Source organism: Zootoca vivipara, chromosome Z, assembly GCF_963506605.1.
Source record: "Zootoca vivipara chromosome Z, rZooViv1.1, whole genome shotgun sequence".
In the NCBI taxonomy this organism is placed as follows: Eukaryota; Metazoa; Chordata; class Lepidosauria; order Squamata; family Lacertidae; genus Zootoca; species Zootoca vivipara.
The window spans coordinates 1672402-1699097 of NC_083294.1; the positions used below are offsets into that span (position 1 = coordinate 1672402).

The 26696-nt window shown below is 45.8% G+C and overlaps 1 protein-coding gene across 5 annotated transcripts in view; it reads right to left on the minus strand.

Annotated features, from left to right (window-relative positions):
* The window catches only part of ODF2 (outer dense fiber of sperm tails 2), a 39268-nt gene extending 15043 nt beyond the window's left edge, over positions 1 to 24225 (minus strand). For 2 of the 5 annotated variants that reach the window (XM_035112906.2, XM_035112911.2), the window contains exons 1-13: positions 23957 to 24225; positions 22974 to 23052; positions 19494 to 19619; positions 14718 to 14888; positions 12823 to 13013; positions 11880 to 12009; positions 9523 to 9654; positions 7424 to 7498; positions 6314 to 6385; positions 5986 to 6102; positions 3438 to 3623; positions 2300 to 2409; positions 286 to 421 (exon numbers count right to left, since the gene is read on the minus strand). In XM_035112906.2, the coding sequence (XP_034968797.1) occupies positions 286 to 421; positions 2300 to 2409; positions 3438 to 3623; positions 5986 to 6102; positions 6314 to 6385; positions 7424 to 7498; positions 9523 to 9654; positions 11880 to 12009; positions 12823 to 13013; positions 14718 to 14888; positions 19494 to 19619; positions 22974 to 23052; positions 23957 to 24225 (1794 nt within the window). Of the gene's footprint in view, positions 1 to 285; positions 422 to 2299; positions 2410 to 3437; positions 3624 to 5985; positions 6103 to 6313; positions 6386 to 7423; positions 7499 to 9522; positions 9655 to 11879; positions 12010 to 12822; positions 13014 to 14717; positions 14889 to 19493; positions 19620 to 21571; positions 23053 to 23956 lie in introns of those variants that run through there. The other 3 variants (XM_035112909.2, XM_035112907.2, XM_035112908.2) reach the window with 3 other exon arrangements.
* Positions 24226 to 26696: the final 2471 nt, after the last annotated feature.

Sequence of the window (26696 nt, forward strand, 5' to 3'; positions counted from 1 at the left end):
AATGCAATAAAATAAACAAACAAATCCCATTTGGAACATCTCCTGCATTCTCTCAACTGAAACGATTGGAAGTTATTTAAAAAATGCTCCTGTACATCTCATCAGATGGTGGAATTGCCCTTAACAGACCTAGAGCAGCTGGTGCCCTATGAATGTATGTTTTTGGACTACAACTTTCAACAGTCCTAGCTAGCATGATTGCATTATGCTGGGCTGATGGGAACTGTAGCCCAAAACATCTGGAAGGCCCCAGCATGGTGAAGATGAGGACTTTTCTCTACCAACCTTCAACCTCTCATTCTCCATTTTGAATGAGGTACTTTCTGTGACCTGCCGGTGCAGTTTGTCCACCATGGCATCTCTGTCCTCCCGCATCTTGTCTTCCATAGTGTTTTGCTGTTCCACCAAGTCTGAAATACGGCTTAAATACACGTCAGGGAAATATACATTAGCCCAAGGAAGAAAGCAGTTCAAAGCAGAATTTAACAAAGATGACCATCTTTTTAAGGCACATGATTCCCATATAGTAGAAGAGGGAAATCTGTGGCCCTCCAGATGTTGGCTGGGGCTGATGGGAATCTAACAACAACGGAAGGGCAACCGACAGCCCACCCGTTAGAGACAGCCAGTGTTGTGTAAGGGTTAGAGTGTTGCACTTAGGCTGGAAGAGATGAACATAGGATCAAATCCCCACACAACCACAAATCGTGGATGACCTTGAGCCAATCATTATCTCTGATTTCTCTTGCAGCAAAGAGAAGAGATTAATGTTTATATATTTAACAATAATCTGGAAAAATTAGAGCCGCTTCCTAATACCACATGCAACACATCCCCTTTCATTTGGCCAAGGAACTTGAAAAGAACCAGGCCTAGGAATTCACACTAAGGTAAGTCCACCCAACTGTGCTATTATTCACATGGGAAGAACAGTCTCAATCCCCCTATAGAGGTGGACCCATTATGTATGAGAGCCAAAATATATCAAGCTTTGCATGTAAGGGGCACAGGATCTTTGGAAGACATGGGATTGTTTCACATCTAATGTCAAACTGAAATCAAATCCTAGGCTATCATCCCAACTTGAAATGCAAAAAACAAACCATGGTATGCCAGCTCGGATATTAATGACAAATGAACTGAGCTAAGAAGGCTTGGTCACAATTTCAACCCTGGGCTCCAGGGGAGACCAACATCTTCTGACATCCCAACTGCCAAGGAGCAGCTACTGGAAACATTTTACTTTGGATTTCCTAATGGATTCCCCTTTGCACTCAAGCTATCTGGATCCTAGGAACACACTGTGCAACACTATTCCTCAGTTTTGGCAATTGTATAGAATACCTAGATTTGCTCAGTATTAATTCATGCACTTAGCTTCTTTCATATTAGGGAATTTAAATCCAAGTCCACAATCAAAAATCATACTGGTCTGTCTCATAATGGTAGTGAAATGCTGGATATTTTTAAGTTAAAAAAAAGGTAATTTCAATTTTTCCATTTAAAAGAACATACCAAGAGTGGCTTACAAAATGTATAAAATACCTCACAGACATAATCAGGGATTCAACTTCTTTACTGTCTTTACTGGCAGCAATTTTTTTGCGCAAGGCTCTCACTTGCCCGTTTCACTACACTGGGGTGGTAAATGTCAGATCTGAGGGCCCACTGGTATCTCTTTCTGGCCCTCGGAACACTTCTCAGACCAGACTGTCCTCTCTGCAGGCAGCTGTTGTCTTTCATACCCCACACCCCGTTTCATAACCTGACCTCCTGTCATTTCTATAGCCATTCTGCAGAGAAGTCCACATTCTTTGACAACCTAGGCCTTGAAAGCAGACTAAATGCAAAGAAGCCAATACCAGCATTCTCTGACTTATGCAAACTCGCACAATTTGAACCCCCTTTAGCACAGAGCACCAACAGGATTATATGCTGTACACAACACAGTTCTGAATGGGTTTAAAAAAAATAAACCACAGAGCTGGATGAACTGCAGTCACAAGTTGTGGAGGAAACAGAAATGGCAGAGAGCCAGGACATATGGCTGTCACCTTCTTAACTAACTAAAAGAGAGTATTGCAGTGATGGGAAAGCTGTAGCTCTGCAGTATTGCTGGACTGCAATTCCCTCTACCCCAATCCATTGGCTATGTTGGCTGGGGCTGGTGGAGCCCAGTACCTTCTTCAGGAGCTACAGGCTTCAGGAGCCTACAGTAATCTTTTGGATCTGTGTGCTGTGCTGCCTCCCATCCCATCATTTTGTGAGCCAGCTCCAAATGTGACGGCGCAGCTCTCACCTGTTCAGCATCACAATCTCAACTTCCAGATCACTTTTGTCTTTCACCACCTGGTTGTAGCGGCTTCTCCATGATTCCAAGGTGGACAACGCCTCAGCAACATAGTTGTCCTGCCAAGCAAGGCAACAGGCAAGGTCAGAAGAGCAGTCCCATTGTTTGGCATAGAAAACAATAACTCACCTGACACCCCACACTAGTGACAAGTTGCGCAAAGCAAATACAGTGGACATTCGGGTAACGTAACTTTTGGGTTGCGAACATGGCAAACCCAGAAGTGTATACTTCCGGGTTTCGCCGTGCGCAAATGCGCAGAAGTGTTCTATCGCACCGCACATGTGCACAGAAGCGGCGCCTCATGTTGCGGACTTTTCGGGGTACGTAAGGGCCCCCAGAACAAATTAAGTTCATATCCGGGGGGTCCACTGTAGACTTTCACAGCAGCCCTGTACTTCTAGTCACCTTCAGCCAAAGCCAAGCCTAGAACATCAAGGCAAGCCCAATAAAGATCAAATGCTCCTCTATGTCCTAACCAAGTTAAGTGGTCAACAGCATGCTCATTCCCCCCATGCAGATTCTCCCCTTCTATTCCTTTTCAGCTTTCACAAGGGTGGCACAGACAGAGTTACATCCGCAGTGATGACTTTGATTATTCCTTGCTTTAAATTAAGAATTAAAAGCTGTTTTGTTGAGAATCAATAGTTGTCATTTATCTCCAGTGCATCATAACACTAAGCCATGTTAATGTTGGACAGGAAGGGAAGGTGAGAAGAACAGAAGGAAGAAGATGATGATAGGGAGGAAGTGCATAAGCCTATGCAGAGCTCCCAGGTAACATGTAACCATGGTTTACAGATAGGAAAACAAACCAACAAACCAACTTTCCACAGCAAATTCTGCAACCTGTGAGTTTAGCAAAGCTCTTTCTCAGGCAGAATGAGGCAGCTGTGTCTTTCGGACTATTTAACTGGCCTATACAGCTCAAAAGCTTAAATCTCTCCAAGGAAACCTATGGACCAGGGTCCACCCCCCCCCCCATGTTCTGCAAATCAAACCTCACAAGTAGCCAATGCCACTCCACAAAACTTTGTCCTAACAGTAAGTCATGCCCTGACATGGAGGCCACCGGAGCAACCATCACCTTTTCTGCCAGCTGGGCGTTCAGTTGATCAGCATACTCCTCACTGCGCTCCGCTCGATCTTTCTGTGCCTTGATTGCATTCTTCAGGGCTTCCTTGTCACGCTCAGTCTTCATCTTCAGCTCTTTCATCTGTTCCATGATATTTTCCACTTCTGCCTTGTGTTGAGATGCAACACGCTCCAGATTCTGAAATGAAGGCAATCAGGGTACATGAAGGAATTAATTGTGCTTCAGGCAGCCAAAGACCGACTTTTCCTCCCCACAAGAGCTGAGAGCAGAGCAAGGCAACATAGAGAAATGTCTCAGACCAGTCTTATAATATCCAAAGACTAGCAAAACTAGCTCTACACAGTCTTAGTTCTGCATCTTTTTCTCGGTCGGTATATTGAAGGAAGCTGTGTTCCGTCACCCCTTTCTTCACACTTATTCCTACCACCAAAAGTTTCTACTATAATCTCTAGCTATCTGTCTATTTATTCTGGAGGATCTGGGGCAAACCACTGCTCTGGGGCAGGATTCTGGAACAGATGCAGAACCACTACAGAACCCCAAGTTTTTGTATCCTTTCCCTACTTCCGACCTAAATGATTATATATATATATATATATATATATATATATATTGTCATTCATGATATTTTTGTTTCTGTAATTTTATTATTCTATCCTGTTTTTCTTGCTTCAGGACCTTTTAGCGAGAAGTGATGCACAAATTTAATAAACCTAAAGACCAAAGTGGCTCAAGAAACTACTGGATATTTTAGTATAAAAAAAAACACTAGCTAAAAGTTTATAAGTACAGTAGCTATGTTAGAGGACAGGAAGCATCCATCAGCCTGGGAAGCACAAGAAAACTGATGAGACCAAGGGTACATCTAGCTTAGAACTGTCCTACATAGAAACACAAAAGAACCACTGTTTAACTGGGCAGTTTTCTTTATGAATTACTTTTAATATAAGAGCTTATAAAAACAGCAGGCAGCAGACACTATTTTAAGAGGCTCCCGTTTCTCACACACAGGAGGGAATGCCGCTTCTAAAAAGCCTATGGCAAGACAAACCATATCAAAAGCTAGTACAGTAAATGTCTAGCTTCAGAAACACTGTTTCAACCCATAAGAGAATATGACTAAAACATTTCCTTAAATGAGCTCCAACAGTATTTTAATACCATCTCCCAAATTTCAAAAAGCAGGGAACAGATGAGGAACAAGCAATGCAATAATATGTATACTTACTCAGAAGTAAGTCCCACTGTGTTTAATGGTGCTTACTTCCAATTAAGTGTGCACAGGATTGCTACTTCAGTGACTTAAGGTGACCCAGAATGAAAGCAATGGTTCTTTTCATACATGGCATTGCCTCACAAACTAGCACTACTTGAGCTCCTAAAGGACACAGTTGATGGACTCATGGCTAGACTGAGTTGTCATGTATAAGTCCTGTAAAAGCCTTTGTCTTTTCCTCGTTCTGAGGCCATCACTTTGAGGAAAAATACGACAAGGCTTCCACAGCTTGGGCAAAGCTCAGCTCACATGAATAAATGAATTCCATGAAGGCACTGCAAAATCCAGGTTTTGGAATTTAATTATTGGGTGTGGTATGCATAGAGTCTGGGGAAACTGAGGTGCAAGTTGGGCCACAATCTGACTGTATTCATGGAACATGGCAAACTGCTTCCATTCATCGAAACATTAGCCATACCCCTGCTGGAATAAATGCCCCATCCCCCTGTTTGCAGAATGCATAAAATTCTGTGTGTGACCCACGTCCCCACCACCTCATTCACCACAATCCATTCTGAACTCAGGCCTAGTCTAAACGAGCAGCAAAATGAGGTGGCTGAATTCTGTGATGGCAGAACAAACTGTACCAGTTTGGACTGTGCCAGAGAGGTAGTGCCACTTTTCTTTTGAATGCGCTCCTATGTTAAAAGCCCTCTGCACATAGTAAGTGACCACATAACAGAGAAGAAATCTGCATGGTCTTCCTCTTAGTGTACAGTGGAACCTCGGTTTATGAATTTTCAGTTTATGAACGCCGCGGACCCATCTGGAACGGATTAATTCACTTTCCATTACTTTTAATGGGAAAGTTCGCTTCAGTTTATGAACGCTTCAGTTTATGAACAGACTTCCGGAACCAATTACACCCATGCTTCAGTTTAAGTACTTCGCGGACCCATCTGGAACGGATTAATCCACTTTCCATTACTTTCAATGGAAAAGTTCGCTTCAGTTTATGAACGGTTACTCCGCAGACCGTCTGGAACGGATTAATCCACTTTCCATGACTTTCAATGGGAAAGTTCGCTTCAGTTTATGAACGCTTCAGTTTATGAACAGACTTCCGGAACCAATTGTGTTCATAAACCGAGGTACCACTGTACTAACTAAAAAAACGCACACACTCAGAGCAACATTAAAAAAACAATCGTTTTCCTCCTCCCCCAACCTGCAGTTTGAACTGGCAGAGTCCACTGTACCACCTCATCTGGCTGACTGTAGAGCACCAGGCACTGTTTGCTCAATATCACAAAGATACTGTACCCGGATCTGGATCTGCAGGCGGTTATTCTCCGCTTCTTTATTGCGCAGCTGTGCCTGCATGTGGCCCCTCACGGCTTCCATGGATTTGGAGAGTTCAGATGCGGTCTTTGCTTGATCCTAAAAGAAGTGGGGGGGGGAGGGAAACAGATGCATAAGATGAAGCTCAGCTTCTCTAAATCTTCACCCTATTGTTCCCCCCCCCCAATTTCACTGTGAAGCCAGGTAAATGCTTCCCAGCCAGATGGGAAGGGTAGAAATAATAAAATTATTATTATTATTACTATTATTATTATCTCACAGCATAAAATGCCCCAGGAAAAAAACTTACCTTTTCTGTCTGTATCTGAACAATTAGATCATCAACTTCTTTTTCTTTCTCTTGCAGTTTTTTTACCAATTGCTGCAAAACAGAGAGCCCACAGTGGTCAATGATGACAATCATAATTATTTATCAAGTGTTCAAAATTTCCTTGGTGATGTGTAACAACTGAAACAACCAAGCAGCCCCAACTTCAATCTTGTATTTAAGTACTAGCCTGGTAGGCCTAGGTGAGAAGGAACTCCATGTAGGTCACGGAGTGGGCGGGTGGGGGAGTGCCAGAGGGCTTCCTCCTCCTCTGCGCCCAGCACAGAAATGAAGCAGGCTGCTGGAGGGATGGACACTCCACCACCACCCCTTCCTGGAAAAGCAGGCTAGTATTATTAATTTTCTTTTGTGGACAAGTAACTGTTTTGCACTTATTTACAAAGCAGCTCTAACAGCTGGCTTATAATCTAAGAGACGCAACAGCAAAGTAAAGGAAGAAACAGGAAAGTGAGCAAACTGAGGCTCCACTTCTAAACATTGATGTAACCCAACCCAATGAACTTATGATGAAGGGTGGATAACCAATTGAAATATGTAAAGGTAACTTGCAAATTACACAAACTTGACTTGTGTGCAAAAAAGTTTTTTTTTAAAATAAAAAGGGTGCAAAACTCTGGGGGGTGGTGGTGGTGATGATAGGGGCTTTCACAATCCCACCTGCCACTGAACCCAGTGCATTTTCCCTATACATGATTTTTGCTTTACCCTGGAACATAACCCCCATGTAAGTTGAGAATCACCTATAACAAAAAGCTACGTGAGGAAGAAGAACTGAACAAAGATTCATTTCCTCTGGGGACTGCTTACAAAAGAAGTATGTTAATTGATGAACTGGTCCTCAATTGTCCTAGATAATTTCCCCCATTTTACAGATCAAGGAACTGAGGCAAGTGCCATTTCTTCATTAGAAAACTAATGTGCCAGTTGCACCTCCAGTACAACCTGGTTTTCCTGTTTCAGGCACAGCACTTTGTCCGCAGGCAAGAACTGAGCATTTTGTTTCAAGAACATAATCTTAAGTCTCTTCAATATACAAGCAAGAAACATAGTGAATTTCTGGCATATATTTACCGCTTTTTCGGCATCAGCTTCAGTAAGCCTTTTCATTAGTGCCGCCTGCTGCTCAGCCAGCTTCTGAGAGTCTTTCTGCAGAAAGTGTTAAAGGGAGAGAGGAAGAAACCAACAGGATTTATGGAAGATTTTTTTTTAAAAATCCTTCCCTTTTTCCTATAGGGCTGCCTTTTGCAGAACAATGATGGTGTTGCTTCTGAAAGGGTGTGTGTGTGTGTGTGTGTGTCGCTGACTTCTGTACGAAAAAGAAAACTATATGGTAATGATATAAAATGATAGTAATGAGAATATATGTAGATAAAAGACTACAAAGTTAAGATAAAATAATGTAAGCAGTAGTATTGTATGTACAAAAAGCCAGAAAGAGGAAGTTGAGAGAAGTCGGGGATGGGGGGGGAATGGGTTGCTTGAATTTTGTTTTTATATTATTTATGTGACTATGAGAAATTTAAATTGTAAAACCTAATAAAAATAAATAAAAAAGAAAAAGAAAACTATAGCTTTGTGCCCATTTCCCTAATGCTAGCAAACCCAACATTTTGTACAGTGGTGTACAAAATAAGCAAAATTGCATGTGTGTGTGTGTGTTATTACAATACAGGACACTAATAGGCAACCCTTTTGATTATGGAACTTCCAATATTATTCTAAACTTTAGTAATCAGAAATGAACAAAAGCAGATTAAAGAAATAGAATTCAACACCACACACAATCATAAAATCTTTTTTAAAAGTTGGGAAAGGGTAATGAAATCTTAAGGGCACTATGGAAAAATTGAGGTGGCCATCCCTAGGGGGAGAGTATAGAAAGCAGGAAGTACTGTATTAACTGTAACCCAGGGATAGCCAAGACAGTGCCCTCTAGTAGTTTTCAGACTAAAGGTAAAGGTAAAGGGACCCCTGACCATTCAGTCGTGACCAACTCTGGGGTTGCGGCGCTCATCTCGCTTTATTGGCCGAGGGAGCCATCGTACAGCTTCTGAGTCATGTGGCCAGTATGACTAAGCCGCTTCTGGCGAATCAGAGCAGTGCACGGAAACGCCGTTTACCTTCCCGCTGTAGTGGTACCTATTTATCTACTTGCACTTTGACGTGCTTTCGAACTGCTAGGTTGACAGGAGCTGCGACCGAGCAACAGGAGCTCACCCCGTGGCGGGGATTCGAACCGCCAACCTTCTGATTGGCAAGCCCTAGGCTCTGTGGTTTAACCCACAGCGCCACCCGCGTCCCAAGTTTTCAGACTAGAGTGGGCCATATTCAGGCACAAAAGGAATTGGGAGTCCAGAAGAATGGGGGAGGCACCATGTTGGCTACCCCTGCTGTAACAAATTCTCTTGCCAATTGCACGTTTAAGTTCAGGTGGCATCTGGTGCCACGTGTTGAATCCCAAAAGTCTTGCCCTTTGTGCTTTCAAACAGCTACTACCTCACTAATGTGCACACGCAAGTTAACGAAAGATGCATGCAGGAAAGGAAAAGCCTTGTGCTCTGCATTTCTTTCCCTTGCTGTTTAACCACAAGGTCACCTGTCATCACCATGCTTCCTACCAAAAATATCCCAGCTTCAGGCTTGTGTTTTTTGCAAACATAAAACAAGCAATCCAAGACACTTCAAGCTGATTGTGAGAATGATCAGCATTGCAATCTGCCTAGATATTTTGATCAGAAAATTTGTGTTTTGTTGGACCAGTTTAGGTGCAGACGCGATTTCCAGCGCTGCGCGGGCGGCTCAGTTCAGGGGTGGCTCATGGGCCGGTTAAACAACCCATGTGGGCTGCTTGTGGCCCATGGGCCTTAGGTTGCCGACCCCTGATCTAGATTCTAGAGGCACCAAAATAGCTACCCCTGAGGGAGACGAGTCAGATTTACCAGTGGGCCTACTCAGTAGAAGACAGCTTCCTGAAGAAGCAACTTCCTCTTGCATGAGCAGATTTTGAGAACCAGATAGGAATTTACCCATGACAGCATTATGCACTTCTACTACCCTGTTTGTGCAAAACTACTAGCAGGCATATTTGCTGCACACGCAGTTCTTTAGGTCGAGTCCAAAGAAAAGTAGGAATCTAGTACCAAAGAGCAGGTGTTTCGGTCCTCACTCACCTCTCGACCATGTTGCTCTCTAAGCAGGTCTCGGAGTGTACGGTTGGTTTCCTCAAAAGTACTTAACTTCTGCAACAGCAGTTCTTTTTGCCTGGTAAGTGTGTTGATGTCCGAGACTGTCATGTTCTTCTCCTGGGGGCAGGAAGAAAAAAACCAAAGCCAAGGCTATCAGATTTGCTATCCAGCAGTACAGCTTCCAAATCTTTATTCAACAAGGCTTTGCCAGTTACATGTGTGAACAGCTTCAGGGCAAGTTTTGGATGGCAGAAAGATCTACTATTTCTGCTATTCAGGTGCCATACTTAAAAATAAAATTGTTCTCCAGCGCTTTACATTTGCCACCTTGCCTACAGTGAAATCTAAAATTAGCAGAGCAGAGCTGCAGATATTAACAGATCAATTCATTACTTGATTAAAGTTGTAGGATTGAATAAAAAGATGCCACTGCTTAATTAGGAAGCAAAGTCTTTACTTGAAAATTACGGTAATTTTTTTAGTACATAGCTCTAGGTGTAGAGCAAGCGCCAATACATTTTGCTCCAACTTATCCCAATTTCACATACAAAAGTTGACTCTTACACCGGGAACTAAACAGTGTCCTCTGCTGTCAATAAAAGCAGCAGGACAGTTTCCTAGAAGGAATTAGCACCCATATTAATATGGATCTTGAAAACCAGGAGACTTACTGAACTGCAAGCAGTCAACTGTTACTTCCATGCAAGGAGCACAATTTAGCTTGGCCAGGTTTTAACTTGCCACAAGTTTTTCCTCAAACTGTGCCCATCTACCCATCAGCTGGCATCGCTTGTGACATCAGCCAATAGGAAGGAGGACAAAGTTTAATCTTCTGCTGTTGCTGTAATGGGAACAGGATCACACAGCCTAAGCAGCAGGATTAAAGGTGGGAGCCTGAGATTGGGTACTTGAAAGGCTTTTGCAAATCTCCTCCTTCTTCCCTTCTAAATTCCTGGTTCCAAGCAAAGTCAGAGCACTGGAGAAGTTCCCTCCTTTACTTGCAAGACTTGCCTCTCTTAGTCCCTTCCTGATAAGGCCCCTGGAAGCTAAAGAGGTCGCCCCCCCCCCACTTTATGTAGGAAGCATGGTGCCCTCATTCGTGAGGGCATGCTGCTTTTTTGTGGGATGGTAGTTCACCCTGGGAAGAAAGACACAGCTCACCCTTCTGGTGGGCTAAATCTGCAAGGCGGGGGGGGGGGGGTCTAATCAAGCAGGGGGGTTAAGTCTAACAGTCGAGTGGGAGCTCCTTTTAATGTCTCCGTTAAGGGGCGCACACCCACGCCCCTCAACAGAGAGGTTTAAGGGAACCGCAGCCCCGTCTCCAGCTTGCGCCAGCCGGAGGTGAGAGGGGGCTCCTTTCAACATCTCCGTTAAGGGGCACACAGCCATGTGCCCGAGTGGAGAACTGTGATGGAGCCTGCCCCTCCCCATCTGAACAGCAGCGATCATGCTCCTACTCACGTGCAAGCAGGAGCCGAAATAGGACTCTCACAGCTAGGGAGCACATTGACAGAGCCCCCACCCTGCCACTGGCTCGTGTGAGCTGGTGGCAGGTCGGGGGCTCCATAAAACTGATTGGCTGAGGCGAGGGCAGAGGCGCACGCCTCAGCCAATCAGTTTAAGGAAGCAGAGGGAGGAACAAGCTATATCATGCCTGGCCGATGCAGCTTGCTTCTCCCTTTGCCAGTATGAGGGACAGACCACGATGGCGGTTTCACTTGATGGGATATCACTGGTGAAACGGCCGCCACTCCTGAGTCCGCTGCCTTCAACGCCCGGCTGCAGTTTGTTTCCCCCTCAGCACGCTGGGCGCTGGTAGCAGAGGAGGCAGTGGCTTCATCCACGATAAATTGCTGAGTGAAACCACCATCATGGTCTCCCTTCTCATACCAGTCCTGAGCAATATATCAATATGTCGCCCAGGCCTGCAACTCTCCCTTTGGTCTCCCCTGCCAAGTCCCGTATTGTTCAGGAGGGTCCACCCAGTGCTCTGGATAGGATTTTTTGAATGGGAGTGGGTGCATCAGGAGAAAAAGAGAATCGAGGCACAAGAGATGCCCTGTCTCATGAGCAGAACTGTTTTCCAGGGGCTCCAAATCCAACCCCCTCCCCCCGCATTCTGAAGTGGTGCACAATGTAGTGTTACCACCTCATCTTCCTTGTACATCTAGACAAGCTAAAGCAACACCGCCTGGGAATGGACAGGGGAGCAGCCTGTGGCACTTTTGCTCTTTTCCCAGTCAAGAGACTAAGGCAAGCCACCAGATTCCCCACCAAGACTGCCTGCTCCTCCTTGGGGATGCTCCCAACCACCACCTTTGAAAAGCTTGACTGGCACATACAGATTTTAGTTTGCTGATAGCGTCCTTCAGGGCCTTGATCTGTTTGGCAGCAGCTGCTCCATCTAGCTCAGCCTCCACTAGCTTGGACATCAAGCATTCCTTCTCGTGCATCAAGTGCCGTTTCTGAAGTCTGGAAAGGAGTAATGTGTTAATCCTCAAACAGCATAGGACAGGGGGCACAGGATAATTACTTATTCATTTTTAACCCAAATTTTATTAAAAAATAATAATAAATCATTTTCATAAAAGGTAGAAACAAGCAGGTCAGAAAAGACACTAGGCTGGAGACTGTGTCCCTGATGTGCCAGTTTTAAACATATAAAGAATCTTGAAACAATTATAAGGAGGCACTTAAAAGTAACAGAATTCCTCGCCTCTCACCATGAAGAAGCAGCCTACCAACTCAGGATTCTGCCACATGTTTAGACCGAGCCTGAACAACATAATCACAACAACAGCAGAAGGCGTAGGTCACACCACATTGCTCTTAGTTGCCCAGGAGCTGCAGTCTATCATTAGAAGTTTGACCCTCTCCTGACAGTTCTGCTGCTGCTTAAGAGCACCTGTCTGGGACAAATGGGGGCATTTCCCTTGGGTTTGACACAGGCCCCACAGGAGCAGGGGTAACAGTGCATACAACAGGGTTGCCATTTTCAGCGACTTCCACCCAGACTGCTGAATCCTGGCTATGTCAGGGATATTTGGTTGTAATGGTTCAGATCACTTATTCCAAGAAAGCCCTGCTGCTCTGAAGCAGAGAGGCTGCTGCAGACGAAAGAGGCCAAGTGTAAAAATCATAACCCTGCTTCAAAAGTGAGAATAAGAACCCACTCCTGCACGACCACAACCACCTGTAAATTGCAAAGGGCCGTGGGCTTTGCCCACAGCTGCTCTCCCAAACCCAATGATATACAGAGATAGGAAGGGTGAAAAGCTTAATTACATGCTAAGGTCTTTCTCCTCCTTCATACGTTCAATATTGCGCCGGAGAACAGTGTTCTCATGCTCTGTCTCCACCAGTTCCTGAGTGACCTCATCCAGCTCTTCCTTTTGCTCTTCAAGGAGACGCTTAGCCACACATCGCCCATCATCCCGCTTTGGCATTTTGATCTGAGGACATATCTGAGGACACATCTAACAAATTCAACAGAGAGAGAGAGAGAGAGAGAAGAGAATTTCACCCACAATGTATCTATATATGAAATGACAAAAGAGGTGATGATAAAATGGGCAAGAGATTTTGGGTATAATATTGAATATGATGCGTGGTTGAAATTGTGGAATCAAACACTGAAATTCACTGCATGTACCGCTTTGAAAGAAAATGTAATGAAAATGATGTATAGATGGTATTTAACACCAGTAAAATTAGCTAAGATGTATAGAATGAATAGCGAATCATGCTGGAAATGTAAGGATAAAGATGGTGAATTTTATCATATGTGGTGGACATGCGGAAATGTAAAAAGATTTTGGGAAATGATATATAATGAACTGGAAAAGATTTTTAAGTATACCTTTTCCCCAAAAAAACCTGAGGCCTTTCTATTGGGACTAATAGGAGAGGAGATTGCAAAAGGATCCAGCCTCTTGGCCCACCAGGTCCCACCAGGACCATGAGGTATGCGAGGGGGGGGGGGAGAGGGAACGCCAACGGAGAGTGGGCAGCTCCTGCTCTGAGGCCAACGCCCGGATCCGACCCCTTCAACTGCCGGGCCACGCCGGGAACATGAGCTATACAAGGGGGGGGGGGGAGGAAACGGCAGCAGATAGTGGAGGACTCCTGTTCTGAGGCCGACGGCCGGATCCTGCCCCCTCCCCTGCCTGCCCTGCCAGGAGCATGAGGTATACGAGGGGGGGAGAGGGAATGCCAATAGAGATTGCAGGAGACCCATGCCTTTCGGGGACCCTCAATGGGTTGGGACAGGGTGGCGGGATTTACCAGAACGCCCTTGGGGGACTGTGAAACAGGAGGCTAGGGGGGCCTTCTCTACTTTAACTACAACCCTCCTATCTGTGTCTAATCTACAAACGAAACGTACATCCATTCTTAGCCTCAGCCACAGCAACGCTAGTCAGAAAATAAAAATACTTTGGCCAACAAAGTTAGCAAGATTTCAGTAAAAGGGGAAATATTGCAATTCTGCCCCTTCATCCAGCCCATTCGAAGTGGAACAGCTTCTGCTTTGCCCAAAAGGAAGGTGGGCTCTAATAATGCAGAAAGTGAACACGGTCACATGAACGGAACCCCAGTACTTGGAGCTGTTCCATTGTTACAGCATACCGTAGTGTCTAGACTAAATGCCCCCAGTCTTATTCTTAGAGGGCTACAGTTTGGAGGATGTCATTTGAACAGGGCAACATACGATATACCAATTTACATGGTAGCCTGAACATGAAGAGCAAGTCAATAATCCTCTTAATAGAAGCCTGCTAATTTTGCTACAGCTGTTTTGTTTTGCTAACTTTGGAAAACTTGTCATCAGGCACCTTTCCTTGTTTTCTGCTGTCTTTTTTAAATGCAGTTTTTTTTAAAAAAATCAGAATAGGTGGGGTGGGGAACCTGAGACCCTCCAGATGCCCATCTCATATCACTCCCAGCCAGCATGGCCAGTGGTCAAGGGTAATGGGATTGGAATCCAGCAACATAAGGAGTGCCAAAGGTTCCCTGTTTCCCCTTCAAACTCAGGTTTAAACAATGAAATTGACTGGCAGAAGGATGGGGCGAAAATCTTCATGCAATTCACCCTAACACCACAAGATGTTTTAACAAGGGGGTCATTTTCTACAAAATTGTTGGAAGATGAAGAAATATCAACTCAACTCTGACTGCCTCACCTCATTCTTCAAGGTGCCCACCACGTTCATTAAGCTCCCTATCTTCTTCTCGTACTTGTCCATTTTGCAGTGAATGGCGTCCTCCTCGTCTGTTGAAAGATCACTCAAGCGGAGCACTGACAGTAACTTATCTGAATCTGGAGGAGTTATTTCCAGGCGATGGGTTGGTCCCTGATTGAGGAGGATAGGACAGAGGCTATTATTTTGCTTCTTACACCTTTCCTCTCGAGAGGATTTTTTTAAAACAACAACAAACTATTCTTTAAAACCTGTTTTTAAAAAATCATTCTACAAACAGTTAAAAACATCATGATCTCGGGGATGCCCGGAAAACTGTCATTCAGCCATCAAACTCCCGGGGTAAAGAGGAATGATTGCTCTTTTAGGTCCTTGATCCCAATCCATTCAGGATTATATATGCTGGTACTAACACCATGAATTGAGCTCGGTCGCTCACCAGCAGCCAATGCAGTGCTTTCTGGACCAGTGGCATATGGTTTCAAGGGGCTGCCCCACTTACTACCCAGCAGCTGTATTCTGCACCACCCTCCACGCTGTCCTCAAGGGCAGCCCCACAATTTAACTAGCTATTAACAGACAGGTCCTCAGCCTTCCCTCGCCAGGCGCCAAGCAAGCTGGGGCACCAGCAGCTCTACAGGAGCCAGGGATCCCGGTTCTGCCACGTGTGCTCCAAACGCCACAACCTCATCCGCAAGTACGGGCTCAACATGTGCCAACAGTGCTTCCGCCAGTACGCCAAGGACACCGGCTCCATCAAGCTGGATTAAACAACTGTCCACCCACAGAGATGGCCTGAAGAGGACGGCAAACATGGAAGCTGCTTCGGCCGGATGAGACCCTCTTGCCGCACATAAAATGCTTTTGTCTCCAGAAAAATAAAAAATAGGGACTTGTTGGCCCGGATTCTCAAAAACAAAAAACAAACAGACAGGTCCTCAGTTATTTTGTCTGATGACTTTTTAATTAGGTGTCATGCCACGTTGCTCACTCTTCCAGGACTGTACCGAAGAAGAGAATATGAGTCAGTCTCCCATCTCCATTGTTAAAGGGAAATGCTGAACTGGAAGATTACTTCACTCAAGTAGATGTGTTCAACTCCGCACGCATCTGGCTGGGTTTCCCCAGACAGTCTGGGTGGCTTACAGCGTATATAAAAACATAAACATCAAGCGCTAAAAACCTCCCAATACAGGGCTGCCTTCAGGTGTCTTCTAAAAGTTGTGTAATTCTTTATCTCCTTGACATCTGAAGGGAGGGCGTTCCCCAAGGTGGGTGCCATTACTGAGAAGACCCTCTGCCTGGAACAAGCAGAAGACCCTTGGAGGAGGACCTCAGTGTCCGGGTTGAGCAGTGGAGGGGGGGGGGAGAGACACTCCTTCAGGTATACTGTGTCAAGGTGGTTTAGGGCTTTCAAGGTCAGCACCAACACTTTGAACTGCACTTAGAAACGCACTGGGAGCCAATGAAGATCCTTTAGGACTGGTGTTATATGGTCCCGGTGGCCGCTCCCATTCACCAGTCTAGAAGTCGCATTTTGGATTAGTTGCAGTTTCTGGCTCACCTTCAAAGGTAGCCCCACGTAGAGCGCATTGCAGTAGTCCAAGTGGGAGATAACCAGAGCATGTACCACTCTGGCGAGACAGTCTGCAGGCAGGTAGGGTCTCAGCCTGCGTACCAGATGGAGCTGGTAGACAGCCGCCCAGGACACAGAATTGACCTGTGCCTCCATGGACAGCTGTGAGTCCAGCATGACTCCCAGGCTGCGCACCTGGTCCTTCAGGGGCATGATTACCCCATTTAGGACCAGGGAGTCCTCCACACCCACCCTCCTATTGTCCTCCAAAACAGTACTTCTGTCTTGTCAGGATTCATCCTCAATCTGTTAGCTGCCATCCATCCGCCAACCACCTCCAGACACTCACACGGACCTTAACTGTCCTCACTGGTTCTGATTTGAAGGAGAGGTAGAGCTGGGTATAATCCGCATACTGATGAACACCCAGCCCAAACCCCCTGATGATCTCTCCCAGCGGCTGCATGTAATTATAAAAAGCATGGGGGAGAGGACAGAGCCCTGAGGCACCCCACAAGTGAGAAGCCAGGAGTCTGAACACTCATCTCCCCACACCACTTTCTGGAAGGAACGGAACCACTGCATAACACTGCCCACAGCTCACAGCTCCTCTGGACGGTCCAGGAGGATGTCATGGTTGATATCAAAGGTCACTGAGAGACCCAGCAGGACCGGGAAACAGCTTTCACCTCTGTCCTTAGCCCACTGGAGATCATTGACCAGTGAGACCAAGGCCGTTTCAGTCGCATATGAGGCCTGAATCCCAACTGGAAGGGGTCTAAATGGTCTGCATCCTCCAGGCATGCCTGGAGTTGTTCAGAGACCACCCATTGCTCAGCAACCACCTTGCCCAAGAATGAAAGATTTGAAACTCGGCAATAGTCATATTGGCCAGATCCAAGGATGGTTTTTTTAAAGAAGCGTTTAATAACCACCTCTTTCCGTGGGTCTCAGAAGGCTCCCTCACAGAGGGAAGCATTCACCACCACCAGAGCCCATCGCCCAGCCCTTCCTGGCTCACTTTTATTAGCCAGGATGGGCAAGGATCAAGGAGACAGGTGGTCGGTTTCACTCATCCAAGCAGCCTGCCCACATCCTCGGAGGTAACAGATTGGAACTGATCCCATGCAACTTTAGCACTCTCCTGGAGTCTACCTCTTTCCAAATGTGAGTGACTTTATCTGCAAAGAATTTAGCAAAATCATTGCAGGAGATCTTGGGTTCCTCACCAGGCCGCAATGGTGAAGGAGGTTGTTAGATTGGTAGGCTCAGCGTTGAGCTCTAACTTGTTTCTGGTCCAATTCAGAATAAGTTTTCCGCCACCAGCGCTCTAGCTGTCTCAGCAATTGTTTCATTGCCCTCAGCTCCGAGGAAAACCATGGGGCTGTCCAGGATCCATGCAATCAGAGAGGGCGCTTCAGAGCCAAACAGTTGACAGGCCTGCTTAACTCCGCATTCCAGCAGACCCACCAGGGAATCAGCTAAAAGGCCATAAACATGGGATAAAACATCCCCTACCACTCCCTGGAAACGCTCTGGATCCATTACGTGGCAGAGCTGGACCATTTGAATGAGTCCCATCTCCCTTCAGAGGGGAAGGGTCACAGAGAAGTCTATCATTTTCATTTTACAATAAGAACACTGAATGATGATCTAAATATCAAATACACATTTAATTCTGACTTCCCCCTGCCCTTTCCACGGTTCATTTCATGATTTTCTTTTCCATTACATATTCTAATTAATCTCGTTTTCTATATCTCAATAGTTATTACTGCTGAATTTACTCGGTTACTGCTAACTTTTTAATCCCAAGCATGGTGCAAGAGGAGCAGATGGAACACAGAAGTTCCACGTCTGAACCAAAGTCTTCAAGATTATGGTGGCTGTCCCAAACCTTCATCTCCTTTACACTGCACAAGGGAAAGGGAATGCCCCATCACAATACAATAATTTTTTCATACCAAAGCATTTGCATTGAAGATTCACCATCCTTTGTCCCAAAATATAGACCTAGACCCCCAAATTGCCACACAGTTCCATTGTCTTTTCACGATCCTCAAACCAAAAACCCATGGACCAAAATAAATGGATCTTATTCTTAGCCATTAATGATCCCTGCGGTCGTATACCACAGGAAGTTACAACCCAAATGATTCATTTTACTTGGTTTTTTGTTCTATATATTAAAAACAAGAACAACACTTTCATAAAAGCAAACATCTTTTTTAAAAACCCAAGGCTCATTCCCAAGCTCTTTCTGGGGGAAATCCTGGGGGTGGGTACATATAGCTTATGAGCATGGGAAGCCAGAGAATCAACTAGATGCTGGGCAAAAACATTCCTCTATAACCAGGCGTTTGGCAGATTAAACCATTCACGGCCTTTTAAACAGGGCAATGGTGGGAAGTTATTGTTTTCGTTTCTTATGTATTTTTGTTTTTATACGGTAAACCGCCCTATGATCCTTGGATGGAGGGCAGTATAATTTTTTTAAATAAATAATAACTGTTGGCAAGGTGGCCAACATGAAAAGCTGCCTTATACAGAGAAAGACAGTTGGTCCATCTAGCTCAGAACTTCCCAACGTGCTCTATAACCAGTGTGTCATGGCACCCTGGAGTGCCTTGAATGATGGTCAGGGGTTTCGCAGGCAACACTGGCCTCTCTCCCTCTTTTCTTTCCTTCCCTACCTTTTCTGATGCCCAAAGACTTGCACAGACAAGTGGGAGGCCAGGCAGGCATTGCGCTGGCCTTTGTTGTGCTTGCTGTGTGCAGCGCCTGCCTGGGAGCTGAGTGCCCAACGCCAAAGGTGAGCCTTTTTGCCATGCAGGTCCAGCGGCACCTGCTACTGCCACTGCTGTCTTCCAAGGTAAGGCGCTGGCCTCACATTCACTTTGGCCAGTCTCCAAGGGGCAAGGGGTGACGTAACTGGACTTCTGAGGCTCTGAGCATGTTTCCCCATAGGGGAGCCGCATAAAGAATGTGGTTGGTCAAGAGAGCCATGAACTCAAAAAGGTTGAAAACCTCTGCTCTACAGGATTTCAGCCAGGAATGCTTCAGCACACCTGGGACCTTCCGCACACGAAGAATGTGCTCTATGACTGAGCATCAGCTTCTTTCCAGTTCAGCTTCTGAAAAGGCCCATTATTAGGCTGCAAAAGAAACAGCAGCTGTCCTACCTCCCACTTGTATGATGAATCTCGGCAAGATGTTTTGCCTGGGGGCATCCAGGGGACTTTGGTTTTTACTCGGACACTGCGGCGCACATTCACGGTATCCCCTTTCATTTTCTGCTTGTGCTTTTGCTGTGAGGATGGGAGAGCAGAGAGGGGGAGAGGAAGAGAGAGAGAGAAGCAGCATACTGTTTTAGTTGCCCAAAACACTTGCTGAGATTACTTCCACCCCTAAAATTTGTGCAACGAAACTGGAAGCCCCCAACAAAATTATTCCAACAAACTGTACCACGGAAAAGGCTTCACATTCTACATCACAGTGAAGTCTCAGTAACCATGCTCAGGAAAAAGAAATATAGGTACCGCATAGCTAGGAGTATGGCACCCCTGAAAGCAGCTTTAATCTTTGTCAGTCAGGATCATTATGACATCATCATGTCTCTTAGTCTCTTATGATGCAAGGTGGGCCTTAGTTACCCTGGGAAGATTAGATCTAGTGTATGGTAGGAAAGATTTAGGTCACAGCTGCAGCAAAGGACTGATTGTGAATCTGATCCCAGGGCCACCTACTACAGGACTTACCAGGAACCTGAAGCTGCTCAATGGGTAGGCTGCAATACATCTTTGAAAGTGGCCTTTACTGCTGAAAGGCCTCGGGCCAAAACGCATGTATGGAGACAACAGAATCGCAGACAAGACACCAACTCTTGGAAAGATAATGAGAAGGTGTTTCACACGACTAGATGGAATTACAGTTCTCCTGTGGCCCACAATATTTGTTAAGAAAGATTCAACAAGATGCTTTGGGCATGGGAATGTGCTAAAATTGAAAGGGCATTAAACTCAACTCAACTTCACCCATTTTGGCAGCTCTGTTAATTAAAGCCCACAACATACACACATTTAACTTGTGCATGTTCAACTTTACACACACGGGGAGGGGGGGAATAAATTAAATTTAAAGGGGGCAGAACGTGGGTGGGGTTCCAGGGAAAATGACTTTGGTAATCCCACCCATCATTGAACCTAATGGGTTTTGACTATACACAATTTTGACTTTAGGTGTGATCCACAGAACGTAACCCCGCACCTAAGTTCCGGGCTTACTGTTTTTGATTAATTAGCTGCTCTTCAGCTGCAGGGTGTAACGTTTTTAAGGAATTATACAATTTTCGTTCTCCATGGTAAGAATGCATGGATTCCACTGTTTCTGCTGGTTTGGAATACCCAAGTTGCCAAACAGTGGATGGTTTACTGGGCATGAGTTCATTGCACCCACTATTCCTCTCCCCACAAGCATTAGGGAGAAACAAATCAATAGCTCAGCATTAGTTGAACCAGCTTTCTTGATTTGTTTTGCTCTCCATAAATCTTGATGGATAAGGCCAAGGTTTCTTCTTAGCTTACTGTCATTTGTTTGAGCAATGGAAACCACCATCCCTGGAAAGAAACAGTTTGCTTTTTTTCATGCACTTGGTAAAGGTAAGGACCCCTAGACGGTTAAGTTAAGTAGCGCTCGGCTCACTTTTCAGGCTGAGGGAGCCAGAGTTTGTCTGCAGACAGCTTTCTGGGTCAAGTGGCCAGCATGACTAAACCACTGCTGGTGCAGAGGACTGTGCTCTAGCAAAGAGGAGCAAAACAAACCAAATTCGGTTTACCATGAAATGTGAACTGGAGAAATATGTTAATTTCAGCAGAGTTTTGAAAAATCCCCTTCCTGTCATGACATTTGCCATCCTAACCCCCCCCCCGGCAATTATTTCCTTGATTAATGTATAAGACTTCAAATATAATTTGGTATTAATGGGAAGAAGTGGTATTGATTTTGAAGGAAGCACTAAACAAAAACAGTCTTTCAGCAGGAAGATATGGCACCCATGAACACAAGCCAGAGCAGTAAAAAAAAATATGCCAATTTTCTACATCTACACATTTGTGACAAGAGATGCAAAGTAAAGCAAACAAACCATTTGGGCCTGCTCTTCTTTTGCAAGGTAGGAAGAGGGATGGGTTTTCACTGGTGCTTCTGGGGGCTGGGGCTTTCATGATAGAGCCCCTACAAACACCCAGCTGCACACTCATACCTGGGATTTTGCAGGTGGTGGTGTTTTCTGACCCTTTTTAATATGGACATGGACAGGGGTATTTTCATCCACATGGACGTGCAAAGGGGGAGTTGTGGAGCGGCTCTTCATGGTTCTTCTCCGATAACTGGGAAAGGGCATTCAATACAATGGAAAAAGGACCTGTGAATAAGTAGACCGGAAATAACAACTGTTCCTTGGACCCAAGTTTTTTTATATTTAAAAAAACCAGGACGTGTAGCTCTCTTGGGTAGGAACATGCAACTGCTTTGAAGCCCACTTGATCACGTAGCCATCTGGCCAATGTACAAAGGAATTTAAAACAAGTTTAAAGGGAGTCTGGAAACTGTGGCTTTAAAAAAAATGTTATATGTGTCACTTAACTGTGATTGTTTAAATATGGTTTGTTTTAACAAGTCACCTCCATGGTTTGAAGTTGACTAATTCTGAACAAGCCATAGTTGAAATTCTCCAGAGTTTGTTAGTTCAGATGACAAATCAAGCTGCAGAAGCTTCCAAATTCCTAGACGAGAAGGCAGGGGAGCATGCAAGTCTCAGGCTCACTGCTGCTTATTCTCATGATGCAAAAGCAGCTGTGGGGAACCTCTATCCCTTCAGATGTAGCTGAACTATAACTCCTATAATCCCTGGCCGTTTTTACTGGGGCCGTTGGGAGTTGTAATTCAGCAATGTCTGGAGGAATGAAAGCTCCCACCCCATGCTAAGGTTTAACACAGGCATCCCCAAACTGCGGCCCTCCAGATGTTTTGGCCTACAACTCCCATGATCCCTAGCTAACAGGACCAGTGGTCAGGGATGATGGGAATTGTAGTCCAAAACATCTGGAGGGCCGAAGTTTGGGGATGCCTGGTTTAACAGCTAAACTACATTGCCTCCAAACCAGATCAATGTATCCAAAGAGCATATTATGATCTTGTGCAGTGTGTCTAAGAGATTTTAAGAATATGCTAATCAAGCAACTGTGCATGCTCCAGCTCATCTTCATTTCATTTTTTTAAAAAACTACTCAATAAAACACTCTGGAATACAGACAATAAACTAAATACCCCTTATTTTTCTAGGATTAACCTAAAACATTGTATTTCAACTATGAGTGCATGCCTGGAATAGAAACTCTGTATATAAAAACTCTTTACATCTTAAACTATATAACTTACCTCAATACATACCTGGCATTTTGTCCAAGTTCACAAAGTGTAAATGCTGCTCTCTGCCTCCATTTAATGACTGCTAGAGTGTTTTGATAACTTCCCTAGTGACCATCCATGAATACATATAGCCTAGCATACATCCTGTTCTTGCTGCCCTCATCATGTGGAGACAACCCCCTCTTAAAAGTTTGCACTATGGCTAACTTATGCTATGTGGTACAGTTACATACAGTTAGGAGAGTGTCAGATTCTGGTGATCCGTTTTTTTGAGTCGTGACAATTACTCCACTCCTGAAAGAAGGGGAAAACCTAGAAAATAAAATGAAGCCCCCAGTTTAAAACAGCAAGCATTCTTGTTTCCAGTACACAGCTACAGCATTGAATCCAGAACCAACTGACTGAACATTCATACTGTTATAACTGTGCTTCTCGCAAGCTACCCATTTATTAGCCTCAAGCCCAGATAGTTATATTTAGGCTGTTAGCACAGTCTGCTTTAGGTACCGACGACTAGTACAGGCATCCCCAAACTTCGGTCCTCCAGATGTTTTGGCCTACAACTCCCATAATCCCTAGCTAAGAGGACCAGTGGTCAGGGACGATGGGAATTGTAGTCCAAAACATCTGGAGTGCCAAAGTCTGGGGATGTCTGGACTAGTATATGCTTACCCCCAAAAAGGGCCTCTAGATGTTGCTGGACTACAACTCCCACAGTCAATAACCATTGCCCATGCTGTCCAAAGCTGAAAAGCTGGGAGTCCACAGCCTCCCCATCTCTTGAGAACTAACTCATGTACCACTCTTTTTCAATCTGCTGGCCTCTAGATGTTTTGGACTACAATTCCCATCAGCCATGTGTGCCCTTCCTGATACTATTGGACTACAATTCCCATCAGAGACAATATACAAGGCCAATTGTTAGTGAAGATGGGACTTGGAAGTCCCACAGCAGCTGAAGCAGTGGCCCCCACACTCTTTGCCCTCCCCCCCCCAAAGGATGACTTAGTTAGAAGTTGCTGGTGGTGTTGGCAGACCACTTATATGATTTATCTGGTTGCTGCAGCAATTGAAACCCACTTTGGTAGGTGCTTGGTGGTTTTGCATTTGCACCGTTCCTTTTCCTCTTCCGCCAGGAGCTCCCGCCTTGCCCTCACTCCCCACCCCGAGCAACGCTCCCAGCCACCGTTTCCTCAGCATCCTAACCCCGGCTCACCATGGGGTTCTCAAGCGGCTTCGCAACCGCCGCCTCACGACGTCCTCAAAGCCGTGGATGAGGCGGCGGTAGCTGCAGAGGCTGCGGTTGCTGCTGCCATAGCTGCTGCCATGGAGACCTTGGCACCGTTGCGGCGCCGCCGCCGCCGCCGCGCGAGTGCAGGAAGTCCCACCGCAGCGGCACGGCCCCACCGACGAACAGCTGCCGCTCCAGGACGCGCAGACCGACTTCCGGCTCCGCCCCCGGCACGCCGCACGCCGCTCCCCCATTGGACGGTTCAAACCCCCGCCGCCGCCGCCCTCGTGACCCCCCCGATCGCCCGGCCGCCACAGGCGCTCTCTTTGGCGCTCGCGCGCACTCCTGGGCACAAGCCGGGGGCGCGCGTGGCGTCACAAGAGCCCCGCCTCCTCCTGTCGGTTGCCATGGGAACTGAGCGGCTTGCGTCCTGGGTTGGGACGCGCGCGAGATGAGGCCTGGAGACGTTGCCAACGGTTGTTGAGTTGGACTCCAACTCCCGTCAGCCCGCAGCCGGCGTGGCCAATGGTTAGGGCTGACGGGAATTCGAGTCCGGCAAAGCCCGGAAGTCCGCTATGGGGGTGGGTGAGGCCAGCTGGGCATGTATTCTGTATTCTGTATCTGTATTTAGATCGCTCTGCCGCCGCCGCCAGGGCAGCACTTGTGGTATTTTTAATCCGCACAACATCTTTGTGAGGTACGCCTGGTTTGGGAGAAGTGGTCATGCGCAGACCCACAGTACTTCATGGCTGAGTAAAGATTCAAACAGAGGTCTCCAGAATCACATGTGAATGCTCTCGCCTCTATGGCAGGCAGGCTGCCTCATTTTCTGAGCCAGTTCTCCAAAGAGCATAGTAACTGAAGAAGAGGACATGTGCTTTGGAGCACGTGTAGATGAGTCATCATCCATCATAGAATCATACAGTTGAAAGGGACCTTGAGGATCATCTAGTCCAGGGTCACCCAAACAGGTCCTGCTAGGGAGGGATGATGGGAGTTGTAGTCCGGAAACAGGTGGGGACCCTAGTTTGGGAAACGTTGATCTAGTCCAACCCGCTTTATTGCAGGAATCTTTTACCCAAAGTGGGGCTTGAACCCACAACCCTCTCATTAAGAGTCCCATGCTCTACCGACAGAGCTGTCCCAATTGAACCCTGTACTTTAAACCCCTGCAAGTCCTGTCCTGATGGTGCCACTACAGGTAACTCACATCTTGTCATCTTATTCTTATTTTACCTATGGCAGGGCAGTGGGAAGTAAGTAAGTAAGTAAATGATAAATGGGAACAGAGGAAACCCACTCTCCATTTATTTACTGTATTCTGCCTCCGCTGTCCCACCTGCGCAAAGCTTGACTTTGACGCACAGTCTTTGAGAAATGAAACGAAGAATTGCAATGCAATAATGTTTTAGCCTCCATGTCTAAGGTCATCTTAAACTATATACCTAATATATGTGGCTTGAAATTGGTCGATGTAAATAGAATCTCTATTCCTTACATCTGCTACCTAACTGAATCTAGAGGGAGCCATAAGTTCATCAATTTACATATATACTATATAGTTCTATAACCTTAATTGCATTTTTTGTTGTTTTGTTATTGTTGTTTTCCTCTGCCTTTTGAAATGTTTTTCATGTATCCTTTTTATTTTTCCTATTAAATCTTATTTTGATTTACTTTAACTCACTGTAGTCAAACACACACACACACACACACACACACACACACACACACACACAGCTGAGCAAGCACTTAGTAGGTTTCCAGCTTTGGACTGGTGGTGCCATAACTTATCACCCCCAATTGGATTTTCTCACTTATGGATATTCTCAGTTATGGATCTTGTCAATTTTGCAGCACCTCAGCACTACTTCTGGCTTTGTCCCAAAGGTGGTGCCAGGGCTCTGGCAGCATCCCAGAGCCCTTGCACCTTCCTTCCAAGGCCAAACAAAATGGACGGGACTTTGTAATCTTCCATAAAATGGCGCGTCCTTTAGAGGCCAATATTTGGCGCCCCCAACTGGAACGTCTCAATTTTGCACCACCTTGCATCAGCACCCTGTGCAGAAAAACTTCTAGTGCTCCAAATCCCGCACTGCGGTTAAGCAAGGTGCCTGGCTCTGGGAAGGAAACTGCAGGGCTTGGCCAGGTCCCAGAGCCCTCCGTCCCTACGAGACGCAATACACTTGCAGCAAAAAGTGTGCACCGCCTCCTGCTGCTTCTGTCCTTGTAGCTCTAGCTAGCAGGTGGCTGATATGTACAAATCCCATTATTTATGATGTTTTTGCTGCTGCATTTGCAGCACCAAAGTGAGCTCTCTGGGGCGCAGGTCTGGCAGTGTGTATGGAAGTCCTAGGCTGCCCAGATACTCTCCTCCGTGCCTTGCTGATATGGTCCAAAGGAAAGCAGAGCAATAGGTCTGGCACCAGCCTGGCTACAGCAGTTGAGGCTCCTATGGTAGGGTTTACTCCTTAGCAGATGTATTGTCGTTGAAGTGTGATAAGGGGATGGCTCTCCTGAGGTAACAAAACATAAGCCCTTAAAAGCCCACAGCCATAGCTGCCAACTTCTCCCTTTTTTAAAGGGAAATTCCCTTATGCTGAATAGGCTTCCTCGCGAGAAAAGGGAAAACTTGGCAGCTATGCCCACAGCTGAAGGGCAACATCGTTTCTCATAAACCATCTTTAGAAGAAACAAACTTAAGCATAGTAGTTCAACTCTGGAA